Source organism: Canis aureus, chromosome 2, assembly GCF_053574225.1.
Source record: "Canis aureus isolate CA01 chromosome 2, VMU_Caureus_v.1.0, whole genome shotgun sequence".
NCBI classification, from domain to species: domain Eukaryota; kingdom Metazoa; phylum Chordata; class Mammalia; order Carnivora; family Canidae; genus Canis; species Canis aureus.
The window spans coordinates 31184871-31206079 of NC_135612.1; the positions used below are offsets into that span (position 1 = coordinate 31184871).

Here is a 21209-nt window from a genome sequence, read left to right on the forward strand (position 1 = left end):
TATACTTAGGGAAGCAGAGATAATGAACAAATAGATGATAGTTTTATAATACAAATAGTAACTCCAGGAATTAGGTTTATAGCTATCTAAGCATTGTAAGGAGTTCAGAACAGAAGAACTCTCCTTGTTTCTCTTATATGTTTTTTAATAGCAAAATCTATGTATTCCAGGTGCTATTTTTAGCCACATATAGCAATCCTGGTCATCTTTAACTTCTATGGTTAGAGTGGTGATATGGAAGAGGCAACGTGGTATTCAGAAGTTCCAAGTCATGGAAAAACTAATTAAAGTACTATTTTAATGAAACATATTACCTTAGAACTAAGGTTGGGAAACCTTTTCTGTAAAGGTCCAGACAGTAATTACTTTAAGCTTTGTAGATCATATGGTCTCTGTTGCAGGTACTCAACTCTGCTCTTTTAATACAACAAATAAATGGGTGTGATTATGTTCCAATAAAATTTATTAACAAATTGCTTGCAAACCTGCTTTAGAGTAACATTTCCTTTTCTTTCTTCTCCAATTCTGACTGGAACAGTTACTTATGAAAAATACAATTTGCAACAGAAAGATATAATGCCATTACCATTCACTAGGTTTGTAACTTTGCGGAAGTTTTTAAACACCTCTCCAAGTTGAGTTTGCTCTTTGTAAAATGGAAATAAAAATTTGTACCTCAAGACATGTTGAACACATATAAAGCACGCAGAAAAACTCCCAGCAAAATGGTAGAATTTACTAAAAGCTTCTCCCTTCATGAACCAGTAAGGCTTACGTGAATATGTTATGAAATTTCCTTTTTGTCTTTGATTTTTACCTACTTACCAACATACTCATTGATCCTACAGCAATGGGTTTATCCTTCAATTCTGGATTGTCCCTCATTTCTACAGCCGCATAGAAAGCATCCATGTCAATGTGCACTATAGTATTGTTCAGATCCCGGCTCTGTTCTAATTCCATTGCATATCTGTCAACCTTAATTTTTAAAAAGTTAACATATTTTGAGTCAACACGCTATCGAAACATTACCAATCATAATACTAATATCTCATTTTTAGTAGGTATCTGTCTCTGTCCATCTACTCTTTCATCTACCCATCCTTCCACCCATTCATCCACCTACCTAACTATATATACTTGATTATTGTTTATTAAGGCTGGTAACTGGTTTTATTTTCATGAAGATGAGCAGTTAAATCTCAAATATCATACCCTATGAACACTTTAATCTCTCAATAACTACAATCACATGATAGGTACTTAATAGATATTTAGTGAATAGATGAACTACTCCAACTGATTGTATCAAACAATTCTTCTGCTTTATAAATCTGGAGACCAATTTACTGTAAATAAAAGCTTCAGTTTAGGTAAGATAAACAACTCTCATTTGACTCATAACATTAATGTCTTAAAATAGCAACAAAGGAAATGTACAACGAAAGATTATATACTTCTTTGGCATATTATGTTTATGCTGAATAGTACTGTACAAGTGAATGTACCAACCATAATGTAAACATACCCTCTGCAGAACTGCTTTTATAAGGCTAAAATTTGGTAACCATTAGTCAATACAAATCAAAACTGAAAATTTAAGCTGTAATTTATTCTTTCATGAAACTTCAATATATATGTCAAATGTAACAGTGAAGAACCTTAATCTTTGAAGCATTTTTAAAATTTCTCTAGTGAGAAAGAATTGGGTAAGAAAGAAGAATGGGAAACGAAAGGAGGTAAAAATAACCAAAGTAGGTCAGTAAGAAAAGCGTTTATGTAACAGGCATACACATTTTCAAGTGTTACTTTTTTGTGGTCTCTACTATAGAGGCTGAAGAAGCTAAATATGTCTCCCAGCTTTCCCTGCAGCCAAGGGTGACTGGCTGTGTGATCATTTTGATCTATGATCACTTTGAATAAGCTGGAATACAGAAAGAACATGGAACAGTGACTGGCACATGGTACAAGTTTAAGGATGTAATCTATTACTAAAGGATCAATGGATAGTTGCATAGTAAAACAATCAAAAACTGAGGGGAAAATAGCCAGATATAAGCAAGTATGGTGAGCTCTGGAATACAAACAATTTCCATCATGTAGAGATCCCTATGGCAAGTATGGTGAGCTCTGGAATACAAACAATTTCCATCATGTAGAGATCCCTATAGCAGGTTTTCTCAAAAGTGGAAAGTTACAGGGGCATAAATCAGCTTTTTCTCCATGTTGGACTTCAACCTTGCTTCCATTCTGCAAAATTCTTTTTCATGGCCTTCCTTCTTAGCATTATAGTGACACTAGCTTCCCACTAGCTGCAGGTGAAGCCTGGAACTTCTCTTTTCGAAATAATCACCTTGAATCCTATTTGTTTCCAGTAGCCACAGTGAGCCTCAAGAGGGTCTGCTCCTGTCTAGGCAGCAACTCACTGAATGACCTGGGGTGCTCTGTGCTTTCTTCATTCTTTGTCTAGAATGCCCTTCCCAGTCTGTCCTAAAGCCCTGAGGAGTCAGCTCAGATATCTCTCTGTAGTTTAAATATATCTATCCTCTATGTCATGGAATTTAATGTTCCCTTAGTTATTTTCCTGCTCTTACTATGCATTTACTGTATCAGATACTAAATTAGGAGTTCCACCCGGAGAAGGACCTTATTTGACTTTAAATTCTTTCCTTATCGGACGGAAAGAGGAGAAACTCATAGCAGAAAAGGAATAAATTTTATCTAATACATATATATCTTTTTTTTTCAAGATTTATTTATTTATGATAGACATAGAGAGAGAGAGGCAGAGACACAGGAGGAGGGAGAAGCAGGCTCCATGCTGGGAGCCTGACATGGGACTTGATCCTGGGACTCCAGGATTGCGCCCTGGGCCAAAGGCAGGCGCTAAACCGCCAAGCCACCCAGGGATTCCTCATATATATGTATAGCTTATCTAGTGCGCGCGCACACACACACACATATATCTGCTTAAAAAAGATAAAGTCGTATGTGTAGAAAACTTTTGGAGAATGCTGATCTCATGCAGTGAGACACCACACCTAATAAATGGAACTTTTCGACATTATTCTATCATCCAGATTTATTTTATTATTATTTTTTAAAGATTTTATTTCTTTATTCCTGAGAGACACACACAGAGAGGCAGAGACACAGGCAGAGGGAGAAGCAGGCTCCATGCAGGAAGCCTGATGTGGGACTTGATCCCTGGACTCCAGGATCATGCCCTGAGCAGAGGCTCAACCTCTAAGACAGAGACTCAACCGCAGAGGCTCAACTGCTAAGACACCCAGGCACCTCCCTATCCTTCAGATTTAAAACAAGTATTTCTTCCAGTACCTCAATTGTAAATTAGAGAATAGCGTCCTGCCATTGAAAAAAAAAAATAGTAAACAAATCATGGAGACTAATAAAAACTAGGGTGGATTAAAAACTACCATCTGTTAATCCAACAAATACATGTAAGATAGGGTTCAATAGAGAATAAGAGAGCAGCATTTGAAGGATCCTAACCCAGAAAAACTGAAAGGAAAAAGATCATAAACAGAAAGCAAACCAAATGGGAAAAAGTTCTCCTTAGCCTCATACAATAATAATTCTATGACAGTTTCTTCTGCAGTCTATTATCTTTTCTGTGCTTAAAGCAAAAGTACAGCTGCCAAGAGGAAACCTCCCCATGAGTGACTCACACATTCCCTTCTCTACAGTCATTAGTCAGCCTTGTCGAAACAGTTTTTTCTCTGCATCTACCAAATGTACACCACTCTGCTTTTTTCAAATTTCTTCTGCTGAAATCCTCACTCATGCTTTCCTTTTTTTCCATTTTCCTTTCCAAATGACTTTCAAGTTCTGATCTGAGCCTCTAATATGTATGTTATCCCTTCTGCCACAGTTCAGAACTAGTGTGCCACCATGGTGAAGAGTGAGAGCTCCTTCTGGGTCTCAGCTCTGCCACTTACTGGTTACATGATAACGGGCAAGTTAACCTTCATTCTTATTTTATTTGTAAAGTGGAACTGAACCAACCCCCAAAGGCTGAAAGAATTAAGAGATACTCATGTCATGTTCCTATCCAGAGATATGAGAAGGGCTTAATGATATTACCTATAATTTTGAAAATAAAAGTGACACCGAGTATACCAAATGTGTTATGTAACATGCTAAGTACTTCTTATATGAACTCATTTGATGGTCAAAATAATTCTGAGATGATAATTATTATTCCTATTTTATAGAGGAGGAAACTAAACCTTGTTAAGATGCAGTAATCTGCCCTAATTCAAACAGCTGGAAAATGTTAGCAGTAGACCTGTAAACCAAGTTACTCCCAAGACTATGCTCTTTCCATTATTTTATGATGCTTCCCTAAAATGGATCTTAAAATGTCTTTAATATTGAAATAACTTCAAACCAAGCTATAATAGTGTGTTTTGTATCAGTATTATGTTTTATGTACTTTTAAAAACTCTCCATTTTTGATTACATTGAGGAGATTATTTCAGAAATACTGTTTTTCAGGCAGCCCAGATGGCTCAGTGGTTTAACACCGCGTTTGGGGGATCCCTGGGTGGCTCAGTGGTTGAGCGTCCCCCTTCGACCCAGGGCGTGATCCCCGAGTCCCGGGATCGAGTCCCACGTCGGGCTCCTGGCATGGAGCCTGCTTCTCTCTCTGCCTGTGTCTCTGCCTCTCTCTCTCTCTCTCTGTGTCTCCCATGAATAAATAAATAAAATCTTTAAAAAACCCAAATGTTATCTTAAAAAAAAAAAAGAAATATTGTTTTTTATTTTCTTGACTTATAATAACCCTAAAAATTGTTCAGTAAACCTGAGTTCATAAAATCAGTTGTTAAAAATGGTCAAAATGCACTGATTTGCTTGTAGTTGTCATTTTACAACATAGATGTTTATCTATTTATTTTATGAACCTATTCTATAAGATGTTTTGGCAGCTGCAAAAATGACTGTACTTTTAAGAAGTCTACTGAGGGTAGGACAGAGAGAACACGGAGGTTCTGAATAAACACTATGGGAGTTCATGACTACAGAGGTTAGTTACCACAGTTTTACTAGCAGTAATAATTCTTACCATCATAGCACACATAATAAAATCTATTATCTGGAAATTTTATGACTCTAAAATAGAATTGCATTTCCCATGAAAATCTCTTTCTCTCAGATCTTTTAGATTCCTTAGGATTTCCTTAATCCCCTCCCATTTGTACAATTTCTTTTAAAGGAAGCTCAACAAATGAAACATTTTAACAATCAACATAAAACATATTTCCTGCCACTCCCCTTGCAAAAGATGTCAGAGAGTCTCCCAAAAAGTCAAAACTTTTATAAAATATGAAGCGTGTTATACAATATAAAGTGTTTTCTAATCCTTCAGATTATTAGCATATTTAAGGATATGAGGTTTAAAAAGAGTCAACAGCAAAAAGTTGTTTTATCGCATGACTCATACGTATTATTATATCTTTAAAATTTTATGAGATGTTTGTATAGATCAATAAAACTTACCAAAAAGAAGTTCTGAAAATAAACTGCCTAGGGGTTAATATCAATTTATAAACAATGTTATTACAGACAAAATGGAATTTTTTTCATTTGATGAAATGATGCTCAAAGTTATTTGAAAGAATGAATGAGAAAAAAATTTTAAAACATAGTCAGGGAGAATATTAAAGTATATTATTACAATTGAATAACTAAAATTACATGGTACTGATAGAGAAAAAGATTCAATTGGATAGAAGAGAGAATCCAGAAACAAATCCAAGTACAATGAGAATTTAGTATATGGAAGTGCCTCATTCAATTCGGTGGAGAAAGGACCCATGATTAAATAAACGGTGTTTAGAAAAATGAATCACCATTTAGAAAAAATAATACTATTTAAGGAAAACATAATACTTACTATTTAAGAAAAACATACTTATTAAGACCTTACATTAAAACAAATTCCAGGGGCACCTGGGTGGCTCAGTTGGTTAAGCGTCTGAGTCTTGATTTCAGCTCAGGTCATGATCTTAGTGTCATGAGACTGAAACCTTGTCTCAGCCTCTATGCTGGACATGGAACCTGCTTAAAATTCTCTCTCTCTCTCTTTCTCTCTCCCCTTCTATCCCTCACCCCTCTCTGCTCTTTCTTTCCTAAAAAACAAAACAAAACAAAAAAACACCAAAACAACAAATTCCAAATGGACTAAAGATAAATACTACAAAAATACTAAAAGAACCTACAGGTTTGGTTGTAAGGAATAACTTTCTATGCACAATACCAAAGCCAAAAAAAAAAAAAATTGTTTTTTAATACTGTTGTGTTTGATTACATAAACATTTAAAAATGTATAGGGGAAAAAATCCTGCATAATTAAAAGAAAAACATACTGAAAAAAACAAATATTTAAAACAAATGGAAGAGGTAAAGAATCCTTAATATATGATAAGATGTATTCATCAAGAGAAAAACATACAAACTCCTCTAGAAAAGTAGGCAAAAGGCATTGCTTTGGACAGCTAGTTGAACCCCCAAATCCATTCTCTCTTCCTTTCATAGTAATAGATCTTTATATGGGCATATGGCCACCCAGCTGGAAAATATTCTGTACAGCCTCTCCTACAGTTACGTGTGGTCATGAAACCTAAATTCTCATCAAAAGAATGTGAGCTGACATAATATGTACAACTCTCTTTCACTTGCTGAGTAGCAAATTACTCGCCTTTGATTTTTTTCATTCTTTTTTCCTTTCTAGGGGCTGAAATAGAGACTAAAGATAATCCCATTTGGTCAATCCAGGTAAGGATAACAGTTCGGAGATGATAGAACAACACAATGTAGAACCAGGGTCCCTAAATTACGATTGTGAGCAGAACAACCCAATCAGTTGGGACTACTTACTATTATGGGATAAAGAAACTCTTAACTGATTTGAACCGCTGTATTTTGAGGTCTCTTGTGCTAGCTACTTAGCCTATATACAAACAGAATAACAAAGGAAATTCCCACAAGAATGAAATAATAATGGCTAATATGAAAGAAGACATTCTTTCACTGTTATTATCAAATAAGGCAATTAAAATAACCATGAAACAATATTTGGACACTACCAGCAAAAACTACAAGATCGATAAAATTAATAAGATAGAGTTTTAAAGTATGTGAGGAAACTAGCATTCTGGTGTTGAAAATGTAAAACTAGTCTTTGATGAAAATAACAGGACAAGAGTGTAAACATATATAGATAAAAATGATCATCACAAGGTTATATATAAAACAAAAAACTGAAACCCTGGTGGGATGATGTAAATAAATTATGGTACCTCTATAGAGTACAACACTATGAAGCATTAAAAATGAGGATTTGAAAGACAAAGGCAAGTGATCTTTTTGTCATGATAGCAGAACCACTTAACACATAATATAAAAATTTAGCTTGTGCTCTAGGAAACCATATATGAAAGAAAATGACACATTATAGATTGATAAAGAAGAAATAAAATTCATCATTTCTGAACTCTATCGTGAGAAGAATTTTGTGGCATAGATTAATATAATTTTTTTTCATTATTTATAGCCTAAAGTGCTTTGTCAAATTGAATCAGATTTTGAGAGGGTAAAAACTCTTTCAGAGTAATTATAAAAAAAAAAAAAAGTAAACTTCAGTTTTACTAGCAGAGCCTTAACTACTTTGAGTTCTCGATCTACTACACAAAGCCCTGCAACTTTGCTCTACTCTAACTTTCCTCCTAAATAGCTTTTAAATACCAGAGGAAACTCTTGAGTATTTATTCCCTGAGGATGGTGGAGAAGCCAAAAGCCTCCAAATTTTCAGAAGCTTGGTATTTTATCTTAAAAATACATTGGAGGGATCCCTGGGTGGCGCAGCGGTTTGGCGCCTGCCTTTGGCCCAGGGCGCGATCCTGGAGACCCGGGATCGAATCCCACGTCGGGCTCCCGGTGCATGGAGCCTGCTTCTCCCTCTGCCTGTGTCTCTGCCTCTCTCTCTCTCTCTGTGACTATCATAAATAAATAAAAATTTAAAATAAAAAAAAAAATACATTGGACATTTGGCAGTCTACCCTAGTTTGAGTACAACATAATTATGCTTTAAATTTCTAATTTAATTAGTTAACATGTTACCCCAATTCATTTTTGCAAAATCGGCATTTGAAGAAAACATGCCACATTTATCCTGAGGCCTTTTTCTAGTTGCAAAATGTGTATATAATAAAAAGAACATAAACTCTGGATTAAATCCTAGTCTGAAGCTAGGCAAGTTATTTACCCTAATTCAAGCTCCATTTACTTTTCTGTATAATGGAGGTGACAATGTCTAGGTATGGGGTCTTGATATAAAAGAGTAGGGTGATATTTAACCACATACGCATCTCTGTTAAATTTTACATGGTAAAAAAAAAAAAAAAATTTTTACATGGTAATGAACATTTACAGTTTACCTTGTTTTCATTACGACATGATCACGATACATTTTACTATCAATTACTATTCTACTACCTTCCACTTTATTTAACAATTAAATTAATACCTGTAATTGTGCTTTCCTTAGCTGTTGGCTGGTAATTTGAGCTTTTTGTTGCATCATATTTTCAATTCGTTGGTTGACTTGCTTTTCTTTCTTGAGCTCATTTCCATAAAATCTGGACCCCTATGTAAGAAAATAAAGCGTAAGTAAAGGGGCAGAAGGAAAGCATCACTGTAGTATCACCATGGTGGCTAAGCATACAGGCTAGAATCAGAATAACTGAATTCAGAACTTAGCTCCACTACTTACAAGCTGGGAACTCTAAAGCTACTTAATCTTTCTGTGTGTCAATGTCTTTCCCTATAAAATGAATTATAGTTACCTACATCATAGGATTGCTGAAGCAGTGCTTACACAGGACAAACTCTCTGGGATGAGTACAGATATACACTCAAAAAATAACAATGTGTTCTAGTCAGGATCCACGAGGCATATCCATATCAGTCATTTAGGTCATCAGTTATCACTTTCGTTTTTACTTAAAAAGCATTTAAGGGGTGTCTTGGGTAGCTTAATTGGTAAAGCATTCGACTCTTGATTTTGGCTTAGGTCATGATCTCAGGATCCTGAAATCAAGCCACAGGTCTGGTTCCAACCTGGGCATGGAGACTTCTTAAGATCCTCTCTACACTCCTTCACCCCCCACCCCCACAACCTTCTCTAAAAAAATTTTAAAAATAAAGCACTTAAAAATTTTTAATGTTAGTCATTAAATAAAATGTAGAAAATCACTTTTAGAAAATTACTTATCTTATTACTAAACATAACATCTACATCTATCTACTCATTGGATTGATGGAAATTTACATTATCTTTATTTTATGGCTTTTATGAAAAATGCTGCAATGAACATTCATTTATACATTTTTACGTGGACATATGTTTTTACTTTATTTACGTACCCAGGAGTGGAATCTCTGTGTCATATGGTAACTCAATGTTAAACCTTTTGAGGAACTGCCAGACTGTTTTCCAAAGTGGCTGAACCATTTTACAATCCCACTAGCAAGGCATAAGGGTTCCAACTTTTCCACATTGTTATCAGCATTTGTTATTGTCTGTCTCATAGTCATTCTAGACTGTAATAGTGTGAATGGCACCTCATTGTGGTTTTAATTTGCATTTCCCTGATAACTAATGATGTTGAACATCTTTCATGTGCTTAAGAGCCATTCTTACATCTTTAGTGAGATGACTAGTTATATCTTTTGCCCATTTTTGATTAGGTTGTCTTAATAATTTGTAAGAATTCTCTGTATAATCTGGATGTAAATCATTTATCAAATAAGTATTTTGCAAATATTTTATACTAGTATGTGGCTTATCATTTTCTTTTTAAAGATTATATTATTTTATTTATTTATTCATGAGATACACACAGAGAGGCAGAGACACAGGCAGAGGGAGAAGCAGGCTTCCTGTGGGGAGCCCAAAGCAGGACTCGATCCCAGGACCAGATCATGACCTAAGCTGAAGGTAGATGCTCAACTGCTGAGCCACCCAGGCGTCCCATATCATTTTCTTTTTTAACTGTATCTTTTAAAAGTGCAAAAGTTTTGAAATTTGATGAGGTCTGACTTGTCAACTTTTTCTTTTATTAATTGTGTTTTTGGTGGTGTATCTAAGAAATGCTTCCTAACCAAATGTTTCAGATTTTTTCCTATCTTCTAGAAGTTTTTACTGTATCAGCTCTTACATTTCACCCGATTTTGAGTTATATTTGCGTATGGTGTGAACTGAGGGTCTCAGTTCATCTTTTTTGCGTGTAGATATTCAGCTGTCCCAGGACCATTTGCTGAACAGATCATATATTCTTCTGCCTTAGTACTTTTATCAAAAACTAATAAAGTGTCAATACAAGATTTACTTCTGGACTCTTAATTCTGCTCCATTGTTCAATACATCTAGTCTTATAGCAGCACCACACTTCTTAATAACTGTAGCTTTATAATAAGTTCTAAAACAGGAAAGTTGGGGCGCCTCGGTGGCTCAGTGGTTAAGCATCTGTCTTTGGCTCAGGTCGTGACATCAGGGTACTGGGATCGAGTCCCACATTGGGCTCCTTGCGGGGAGCCTGCTTCTCCCTCTGCCTGTGTCTCTGCTTCTCTCTCTGTATCTCTCATGAATAAATAAATAAAATCTTAAAAAAACAACAACAACAACAAAAAACCCCAGGAAAGTCAAAGAACTCCATGTTTGTCCTTTTCAAAACTGTTCTGGCTGTTTTAGATGTTTTTGCATTTCCACATAAATATTAGTCTGTTTATCAATTTCTGCAGAAAAATTCCCCTGGAATTTGGATGGGGAAGTACATTGAATCTGCAGATAAATTTGAGGAGAAATACCCTCTTAACAATATTGAGTCTTCTCATCCTTGAACATGTAATCTTTCTTCATTTTTTATTTTAAAAATTTTTTAAAGATTTATTTACTTATTTGAGAGAGAGAGAGAGCGCGCGCGCACGCACGAGCTCACACAAGCTGGGGGAGGGGCAGAGGGAGAAAGAGAAATGGACTCCCCTGAGCAGGGAGCCCAACAAGGGGCTCAATCCCAGGACCCCGGGATCATGACCTGAGTGGAAGGCAGATGTTTAACCAACTGAGTCACCCATGCACCCCTATCCATTTTTTAAATCTTTACTTTCCCCCAACACATTTTTGTGATTTTCGTGGTATAACTGTTGCATTCCTTTTGAAATTCCTGAAGAGTTTCTACATGTAACATCACGTTATTTGTGAAGAGATAGTTTTAGTTCTTCCTTCCCGATCTAAATGCCTTTTATTTCTTTTTATTGCCTGACTGAATTAGCTAGAACTTTCTGGACTATGTTGCATAGACAGGAGAATGGGCATCTTTGCCTTGTTCCTGATTTTTAGAAGAAAAATGCATTCCTGGAATAAATTCCACTTGGTCATGATACATAATCTTTATAGATATAGTTACACATATAGTTTTATATATACATATAGTTGGATTCAGTTTGCTAACGTTTTGTTGAGGACTTTTATATTGACAATGATCTAAAATCTTCTGCTTGTCTGGCTATGGTGTCAAGGTGATACTGGTCTCACAGAATGAGTTTCTAAATGTCACATCCTTTTTATTTTTTGGAAGAGCTTGTGGAATATTGATATTTCTCCTTTACTTACTTATTTTTAAAAAGATTTTATTTATTTATTCATGAGAGACAGAGACAGAGAGAGAGAGAGAGAGAGAGGCACAGAGACACAGACAGAGGGAGAAGCAGGCTCCCTGAGCCAGAGGCAGATGCTCAACTACTGAGTCACCTAGGTGTCTCTTATTTCTCCTTTAAATGTCAGATAAAATTCACCACTGAAGCCATTGTTACCTGTTTTTTTTACAGGGCGGGGGAGATGTTAATTATTAATTTCTTTCCTTGTTAAAGGTCTATTTGGATTTTCCATATTTTCTTGAGTCAGTTTTGGAAACTGGAAACTTTTTGAAATTTGTCCAACTTATTAGGAATTGTTTGAAAATACTCCGTCTCTACCTTTAAAATTCACTAGGCAGGGTAACATAGATGAAACAATATTTACAAACATGTTGATAACTGTTGACACTGGGTGATGATTACCCAGGAATTCACTTTAGTATTCTAATTTTTACATGTTTAAAATTTTCTTTTATAAAAGTTTTATTTTATTTTATTTTTTTTTTAAATTTATTTATTTATTCATAGAGACACACACAGAGAGAGAGAGAGAGGCAGAGACACAGGCAGAGGGAGAAGCAGGCTCCATGCAGAGAGCCTGACGTGGGACTCGATCCAGGGTCTCCAGGATCACGCCCTGGGCTGCAGGCGGCGCTAAACCGCTGCGCCACCAGGGCTGCCCTATAAAAGTTTTAAAGAAGTAAACTGCATTGGCTGTGAAGCAGTAACAACTAGAAAATTTCAATTTAAAAAAGATATTTATGATGAACTTCCCATTCCCCCCATACTAGAGAAATATCATACAAAATATATAAATATTTTAATATATATTAATATGTAAAATACATGTAAGGTATATATTTCCTATGATTGATACATGTCAATCAGATGATATGCATATACAGTTTTATGACTGATATGTGTGTACAGTTGACCCCTGAACATCACAGGTTTGAACTGTGCAGGTCCACTTATACATGGATTTTTTTCAATAAATATAGACAATACTGTAAATAGGTATTTTTCTCTTCCTTAAGAATTTCTTTTTTTTTTTTTTTTTAAAGATTTATTTATTTATTCATGATAGACATAGAGAGAGAGAAAGAGGCAGAGACACAGGAGGAGGGAGAAGCAGGCTCCATGCACCGGGAGCCTGATGTGGGATTCGATCCCGGGTCTCCAGGATCGCGCCCTGGGCCAAAGGCAGGCGCCAAACTGCTGCGCCACCCAGGGATCCCGCTTAAGAATTTCTTAATAATATTTTCTTTTCTCTAGCTTACTTTATTGTAAGAATGCAATATATAATACACACAATATACAAATTTGTCTAATCAACTGTTTATGTTATTGGTTAAGCTATCAGCAGTTTATTTTGGAAGAGTCAAAAGTTGTACATGGATTTTCAACTGTGTGTGTGTGTGGGGATAAGTGCTTCTAACCCTCGTGTTGTCCTATGGTTTATATGGTACAGCAAAGTTTCAAGAATATCTAAGATACTCTTCAAAAAGAATAAAGAGTAAAAAAGGAACCTGTCCTAGCTGTTATCAAGATTTATTATAAAGTACTGTAATTAAGGTCATATTGTAAAGATATAACAAAAAATAATCCAATAGAATAGAAGAAAGCACTGCAGATCACTAAGGAAAGGATCCATATTCAAATTCCCTTAAATGCTCCAAAAATATTTGTTCAAACCAAGATCCAACTAGGGTCCATATATTATGCTTGTTTACTTCATCTCAATTCTTTTGCTTTTATTTATTTATCTATCTATCTATTTATTTATTTTTAAAGATTTTATTTATTTCATGAGAGACAGGGGTGGGGGTGGGTCGGGGGAGAGACAGGCAGAGAGAGAAGCAGGCTCCATGCAGGGAGCCCGATGTGGGACTTGATCTGAACCCCAGGATCACGCCCTGAGCCAAAGGCAGACACTCAACCGCTGAGCCATCCAAGCGTCCCAATTCTTTTACTTTTAAAATGTATTTCTGTTTTATACAGTTAAAAAATTATTTTTCCCTCAATTTTTTATTTTGGAATTTCCACATCTTCCAACAGTTCAAAGAATAATACAATAAACACTCACATGTCTTATTTAAGATACTTGCTACATTTAGTTTCTCCCACAACTCCTATGTATATGCATATACACACACTCCAGCTCCACTTGCACAGACATGTGTACACACACAAATGCATGCTCCTCTTCCTCTTTTTGGCTAAATCATTTAAAAGTAAGTTGCTGTGGATTTCAGCATGCATTTCTTAAGAAAAAAGATATTCTAATTTTACACCTTTCTACACGGATATTTCATAATATACACATGAGACCAGAGATGTTAGAAGAAAACATTTAGGACCTTGGATAAAAGCATATGTCATTGACTAATTCAAGTTCATATAAAAAAGCAAACAAAAAACTTCTGCACAGGATAAAGTACACCATAAGCAAAGTAAAAAGATGTATAATAAATGGAAAACTATACAAAGGACAAGAAGAGACAGTTTGCAAAAAAGTAAAATACAAGTGGCTTTAAAAAGAACTTTTTTTTTTTTTTTTAAGATTTTATGTATCTATTCATGAGAGACACAGATAGAGGCAGAGACACAGGCAGAGGGAGAAGCAGGCTCCCCACGGAGAGCCTGATGCAGGATTCGATCCCATGACCCGGGGATCACAACCTGAGCCAAAGGCAGATGTTCAACCACTGAGCCATCCAGGTGTCCCACAAGTGGCTTTTTAAACATATGAAAAGATGCACTATCTGATTTTTCTTTTTTTCTCCTAGATGATGTTTATTTCATAAACTCTGTGTTTCTTGACTTCATTTCAGGAAAATCATGAATATATTTTTACCATCAAGATTTTCACATCATTTGTATGTTACCAATAGCAGTGACCTAAATGCTTAAATAATCAAAATATAATAATACTCAACACATACCAAATTGGAAGAAATTTTCATTAAAAATGTCAGTTAAGAGAAAATTTTAGGGGCGCCTGGGATGAAGCCCCATTTCAGGCTCTCTGTTCAGTGGGGAGCCTGCTTCTCCCTCTGCCCTTCCTCTTGCTTATGCTCTCTTGGTCCCTCTCTCTCTCTCTCAAACAAATAAATAAAATCTTTTTTCTTAAAAGAAAACTTAGAATACCACCTCACACCAGTGAGAATGAGGAAAATTAACAAGGCAGGAAACCACAAATGTTGGAGAGGATGCGGAGAAAAGGGAACCCTCTTACACTGTTGGTGGGAATGTGAACTGGTACAGCCACTCTGGAAAACTGTGTGGAGGTTCCTCAAAGAGTCAAAAATAGACCTGCGCTATGACCCAGCAACTGCACTGCTGGGGATCTACCCCAAAGATGCAGATGCAATGAAACGCCGGGACACCTGCACCCCGATGTTTATAGCAGCAATGTCCATAATTTATAGCAGCAATGTCCACAATATCTGACTTTTCATAAGAGAAATGCAAATTAATGCTACACTATATCACTGTAGATTAGCAAATCCAAAAGTTTAGTTACACACTATACTAGCACAGTTGTACCATGGTAATATACTCTCATATACTGGCAGTGATAACTTAAATTGATATATCTACTATGGAGGGAAATTGGGCAATTCATAAAAACTGCACATGCATATATCCCTTTTTGCTATCTGTATTTGGTAGAATAATTCCACTTGTAGAATCTCTCCTATAATTTTATCTGCACATGTGTGATAAAATACTAGGTCATTCACTGTAGTATTGCTGGTAAAAAACAAAAGACTAGAAATGACTTAAATGTTTATAAATAAACATTCTGATTGGTTCAAAAAATTTTATTATATCCACACATGAAGGCATAAAAAAGAATGAAGATCTTTACTTATACAGAAAGACCTCCAAATTACATTAATGGAAACAAAAACTAAAACCACAATTACAGTATTCTTCTACTTAGAAAAAGGGTGAAAAAAGAGCATGTATGTTATTTTGCTTTAACATGCATATTATGTGTATGTGAAGCAGAAAACTGGATGGCAAGAGTAACAGAACAGAAGAGAGTTTATTCCATACCTGTTTGTCTTAACAACAGGATACTTTAAAATATTAAAAACTACAATAAAAGATATTTAAAGCTTATTGATTTTATTTTAAACAGAAAGTTAAAAAGCTACTAATTAGAGAGGCAGACAAATCATTAGACTCCTAACTATGGGAAACAAAGGGTTACAGAAGGGGAGGTGGGTGGAGGAATGGAGTAGTGGGTGATAGGCACCGAGGGCACTTGACGGGATATGAGCACTGGGTGTTATACTATACGTTGGCAAATTGAATTAATTAATTAATTAAAAATTAAAATAAAAAGCTACTAAATTAATGATAGCAAAAGAAATAAGAAACGTACTTTCGTGGCTTCCATTATAATTTTGTTAATCTTGTCTTTATCTAATCCTTCCATTCCGGCTTTATTATCATTAAGTCCCATCCTAAGCAGAAGATCATCTTTGTAACTGCCATTCTTCTCCTTGGTGCTATCCATGGTGTAAACTTAAAGCTTTTTTTATTATCTGAAAAAACAAAATAAACACTGCTTTTTAAAGTATTCATGGTGAGGAGGTGGATACTTCAAAGTTAAAGTGATAAAGAACCAGTCAAACAAGTAAAACATTTAAGAATTTTTAGCCATTGAGAAGTTATCATTACTTAGACTCTTAAATTACTCTTCCTAGATTACTGTACTTTCAGAGAGAAAAAAAGGAATTAACATTTCCCATAAGTTTTGTGCCAGGTACTATGCTTGGCACTTTACACTGGAACCTCACACAGTAGCCCTGCTGTGAAAGATAAATTTTATTATCCCTAATATAAAGAGAAAAGAAATCTAAGACTAAGAACATGTCTATTGACACAAAGTTGCTAATAAGTGACAAGATCCATGTTGAAATCCAGGCCTGAGTCCAAAGTTCATGTTTTTCACATATTAATACACTGTATAGGAAATAAATACAAAAAAACACTTCGCGTACTAAACATGGTAAGTTCAATAGCTTTCATTACCTACTGTATACAGAGCTCCATTTCTTAAAGCAGTGAAAAAATACACAAAATATAATAATCTATTCACTTCTACGAAATTATTACATTTTACAATGTCATGTCATTTCTAAGGTTAAGAAAAATCCTTTCAAATAATAATTATTTAAAGTCTTTAAATAATACTTTATTATTTACTTTTACATATATTAGCTTTTTAAAGTATTTATTGTAACCATGCAAGACAGATTTGATTATTCTCATGCCAGGAAGACAGAAACTGGAGTTTCAGCAAGGTTAAGTGAATTGGCCATCTTAAGTTTGCTAATGAGCAAAAGAACTGGTGTGAATCCAAGTCTTCTCACTCCAAGCTAATACAGCTGCCATAACATCACAGCTTTTTCCAATTTGAGTTCACTTACACTATAAAGAAATGACCAGGTGAACACTGCCATGACACTCAACAAATTATGCCAGTGATTTCTTATTTGCATGATTTAGAGATTAATCTATTTATTCTATGCTGCCTTAAGGACCTCTTCTTTTCCTTTTTTTTTTTTTTAAATATTTATTTATTTATGATAGGCACACAGAGAGAGTGAGAGAGAGAGAGGCAGAGACATAGGCAGAGGGAGAAGCAGGCTCCACGCACCGGGAGCCCGACGTGGGATTCGATCCCAGGTCTCCAGGATCGCGCCCTGGGCCAAAGGCAGGCGCTAAACCGCTGCGCCACCCAGGGATCCCCCCCCTTTTTTTTTTTAAAGTTGACATCCATCACCACACATAGTTACATAATTTCTTTTGCTGAAAACTTTTAAGTTCTAATCTCTTACCAACTTTCAAATATATGATACCATATTAACTATAGTCACCATTCTATCTATACTTTATATCCCCATGATTTATTTTATAGCTGGAAGTTTGTTACCTTTTGACCACCTTTACTCATTTCACCTATCCACCACTCACCTCTAGCAACCACTAATCTGTTCTCTGCATCTATGACATCAGGTTGTTTTTGTTGTTGTTGTTGTTTGACTCTACATATGAGATAAAAAATCAGAAGGTCTGGAGGTAGAACCAGATATCAGTATTTTTAAGACACGCCCGGGTTATTCCAATGTGCCCCCAAAGTATAGGAACCACTGGTGCTGTTGTTTCCAGTGCCCAAGAGAATACTCGCTATTTTTCTGTTTTTATTGTTTGACTTTTCAACTAACATATTCAGCCTAATATCACCCTATATTTTGTGTTATGCTTTAGTAGCCCTCTTAACGTTTTCTAATAAAACTAGTGAATGTAATTGGTTTATATTTTCCCCAAACCAAGACGCCTGAAGAGTGAAGAGGCTGAATGCAGATTCACTACATTTATGCTGCCTTATTCTTTATTTCTTTCAAAACCGTATTTATTTGAGAAAGAGAGACCATGAGCAGGAGGGGCAGAGGGAGAGGAAATCTCAAACAGACTCCATGTTCTGCACAGATCCTGTCTCGGGGCTCGATTTCACAACCCTGAGATCATGACCTGAGTTGAAACCAAGAGTCAGACACTCAACCAACTGTGACACCCACGTGCGCCAAGCTGCCTTGTCCTTTAAATGATGAAATATATGAAAGGAAAAGAAACACTTGTTGAATGCCTACTATTTCATAACAAATATATTAGCCCCAAAACTCTAAGAGTTGATTTTGGTCCCTAATTGGGTCAGAAGAACTGGGTTATTATCAGTAGTGTCGGCACCAGGCAAAGTTGTGAGATAGGTAAAGTTAGTATTCAGCTACCTTCCTGTCTTGTTGATGCCCAATTACCAGACCATTTATGTCTACTTTCATGAGGATGTTTACTATCCTCTACATGTTAATGACTTCCAAGTTTATAGCTGCGATCCAAATGCCCGTCTGGCATCCTACATTTAACATGTCCAAAACTGATCTTGTCATCTGCCTCCATCCCTCAAAGCAGTTCTATTTGCATGCAATCTTGAGCCTCATCTCATTGAGGGCAACTCCATTCCCTTCCAGTTGCTCATACAAATAACCTTGTAGTCACTCTTGAGCTCCCTCTTTCTCATACTCTCCACACCAAATTGTCAGCAAATCCTGTGGACTCTATTTTCAAAATGTACCCTGAATTTAACCACTTCTCACTACTGTCATTGCTTCCACCCTAGTATGAACCACCCTTATCTCTTGCCTAGATTAATGCAACCACCTCTTAAATAGTCTCTTTCTGCCCTCCATGTAGTCATTTATCAACACAGTAGCCCAACTGATTCTTCTAAATCACAAGTGAGGTCACATTACTCTTCTGAAAATTGTACAACGGCACCCATTCTTACTCCAGAATAAAAGCCAAAGTCCCAACAGAATCTGGATTCAAACTACCTGTTACCTGTCTACCCTTTTACCTAATATTCTCCCCCTTGCTCACTACTCTCCAGCCACACTGGTCTCTGCTGTCCCTCAAATCTGGTAAGCACATTCTAACCTTGAATCCTCTCCTTTAGGGTTCTTCAGCTGATACTCTCTTGACTAACTTCCCTTCAAGTCTTTGCTTAAATGTTACGTTCTCTTTTTAAGATTTCATTTATTCATGGGAGACACACAGAGAGGCAGAGACACAGGCAGAGGGAGAAACAAGCTCCCTGCAGGGAGCCTGATGCAGGATTTGATTCTGTAACTCCCAAGACCACAACCTGAGCCAAGGGCAGACGCTCAACCACTGAGCCACCCATGCGCCCCAAAAGTTACCTTCTCAATGAGGCTTTACCCTGATCTTCCTATTTAAATTGCAACCTGATTAATACCTCCCACCCCATCTTCCCAACATCCCCATGTTTTTCATAGCCCTTATCATTTTCTAACATAATAATAAACATAGGTTTACTTATTATGCTTATTGTCTATCTCTCCTGTATATATGGAAGCTCCAAGAGGGCAAGGAACTTTCTTTTTTGTTTGTTTTAACTGATGTATATCCCAGATGACTCAAGCGTGCTTGGCAACAGAGAAGGTGCTCAATAAATAATTTGTTGAATGAAGTTGTAGTATACCTGATTATTATGAGTTCCTTCTAGTAAATCATCTATGTCCCTGTAGTGAGCCTGTCTTTTGTTTTCATTGGTTAGTATTTCTGTTATTTTCAAATTTCTGGAATCTCTCATTAGTCCTGGTTTATGCTGTTCTCCCCATTAGTTCTTACTGAATTTCTTCAGAAATCCATACATTGAAAGGGAGAGCTAGCTCCCAGCAGAGATGATCATATAAGTATCAGAAAAGATTGTTACTTTGTATTTTGTACTTTGTATTTTTCTGGTAAGTGAGATTTAATACTACTTTAAATGGCTTTGTGAGAGAAGTATATAAGAGCCTAGTATGGCTAGGATATAATAAACTCTCTGGGCTATAATAAACTCTCAATCAATATTATCATTGAAGTTAAGCCAAGGGGTGCCTGGGTGGCTCGGCTGGTTAACTGCCTGCCTTGGGCTCGGGTCATGATCTCAGGGTCCTGGGATCAAGCCCTGCAATTGGCTCCCTGCTCAGCAGGGCGTCTGCTTCTTCCTCCCCTGCTGCCTTTTCCCCTGGCTCATGCTCTCTTTCTCTCTCAAATGAATAGATAAAATCTTTTGAACAAAAAAATAGTTAAGCCAAATTTCCAGAGCTGTGAAATAGCTTCAAGATAGACTGTAGAGGGGCAGCCTGGGTGGCTCAGCGGTTTAGCGCCGCCTTCAGCCCAGGGCGTGATCCTGGAGACCCGAGATCGAGCCCTACGTCAGGCTCCCTGCATGGGGCCTGCTTCTCCCTCTGCCTGCGTCTCTGCCTCTCTCTGTCTCTGTCTCTCATGAATAAATAAATAAAATCTTTAAAAAATAAAAAAGATGGACTGTAGATGGAAAAAAGTTTCACTGTAAGCATCCTAAAGAAAAAGCCAAAGTTCATGGATCTTACAGATGAATATTGCTTGTTTTGTTCCCAAAAAACTACCTGTCCTATGATTATGAAAAAAAATAGTCAAACATTTTTATAGCTCGATACTACAAATATAGTCTGTTTCACTTCAACTTAGAAGCACAAATAGTTACATACAACGCAAAGGAAAGAACTTGGGTTCTTGTGGTTTAGTATATTGGTTTAAAAGTATATTTTCTCTGAAAATATTAAAGTTCTTCCCAGTCTGATTCTACCACTAACTATTCAGGTTACCACTTAAAAAAATATAGGGCCAACCTTTGTTTTTGGTGTTAGTAAGCATGGAAAATTAGATTTTTTCAGCATTTCTAAGGAAGAAGTTTTAGAGTGGTAAGGATTTCTCCTACCTATAAAAAGCTCACAAAACTATTAGTTTTCTCCTACCTATAAAAAGCTCACAAAACTAAACAATATCACAAGTGATTAGCATATTGACCAGTCATCTGGAATTAATCTACCAGAAAACATGCAAAAATACTAAGGATATTAAGA

At 36.1% G+C, this 21209-nt stretch overlaps 1 protein-coding gene across 9 annotated transcripts in view; it reads right to left on the reverse strand.

Moving 5' to 3' along the window:
- Positions 1 to 21209, reverse strand: part of POLK (DNA polymerase kappa) — a 66549-nt gene that overhangs the window by 27262 nt on the left and 18078 nt on the right. For 8 of the 9 annotated variants that reach the window (XM_077867782.1, XM_077867810.1, XM_077867803.1 and 5 more), the window contains exons 2-4: positions 16115 to 16277; positions 8549 to 8668; positions 826 to 978 (exon numbers count right to left, since the gene is read on the reverse strand). In XM_077867782.1, coding sequence (XP_077723908.1) covers positions 826 to 978; positions 8549 to 8668; positions 16115 to 16249 — 408 coding nt within the window. In that variant the 5' untranslated portion in view covers positions 16250 to 16277. The remainder of the gene's footprint in view (positions 1 to 825; positions 979 to 8548; positions 8669 to 16114; positions 16278 to 21209) is intronic. The other variant, XM_077867841.1, reaches the window with a different exon arrangement.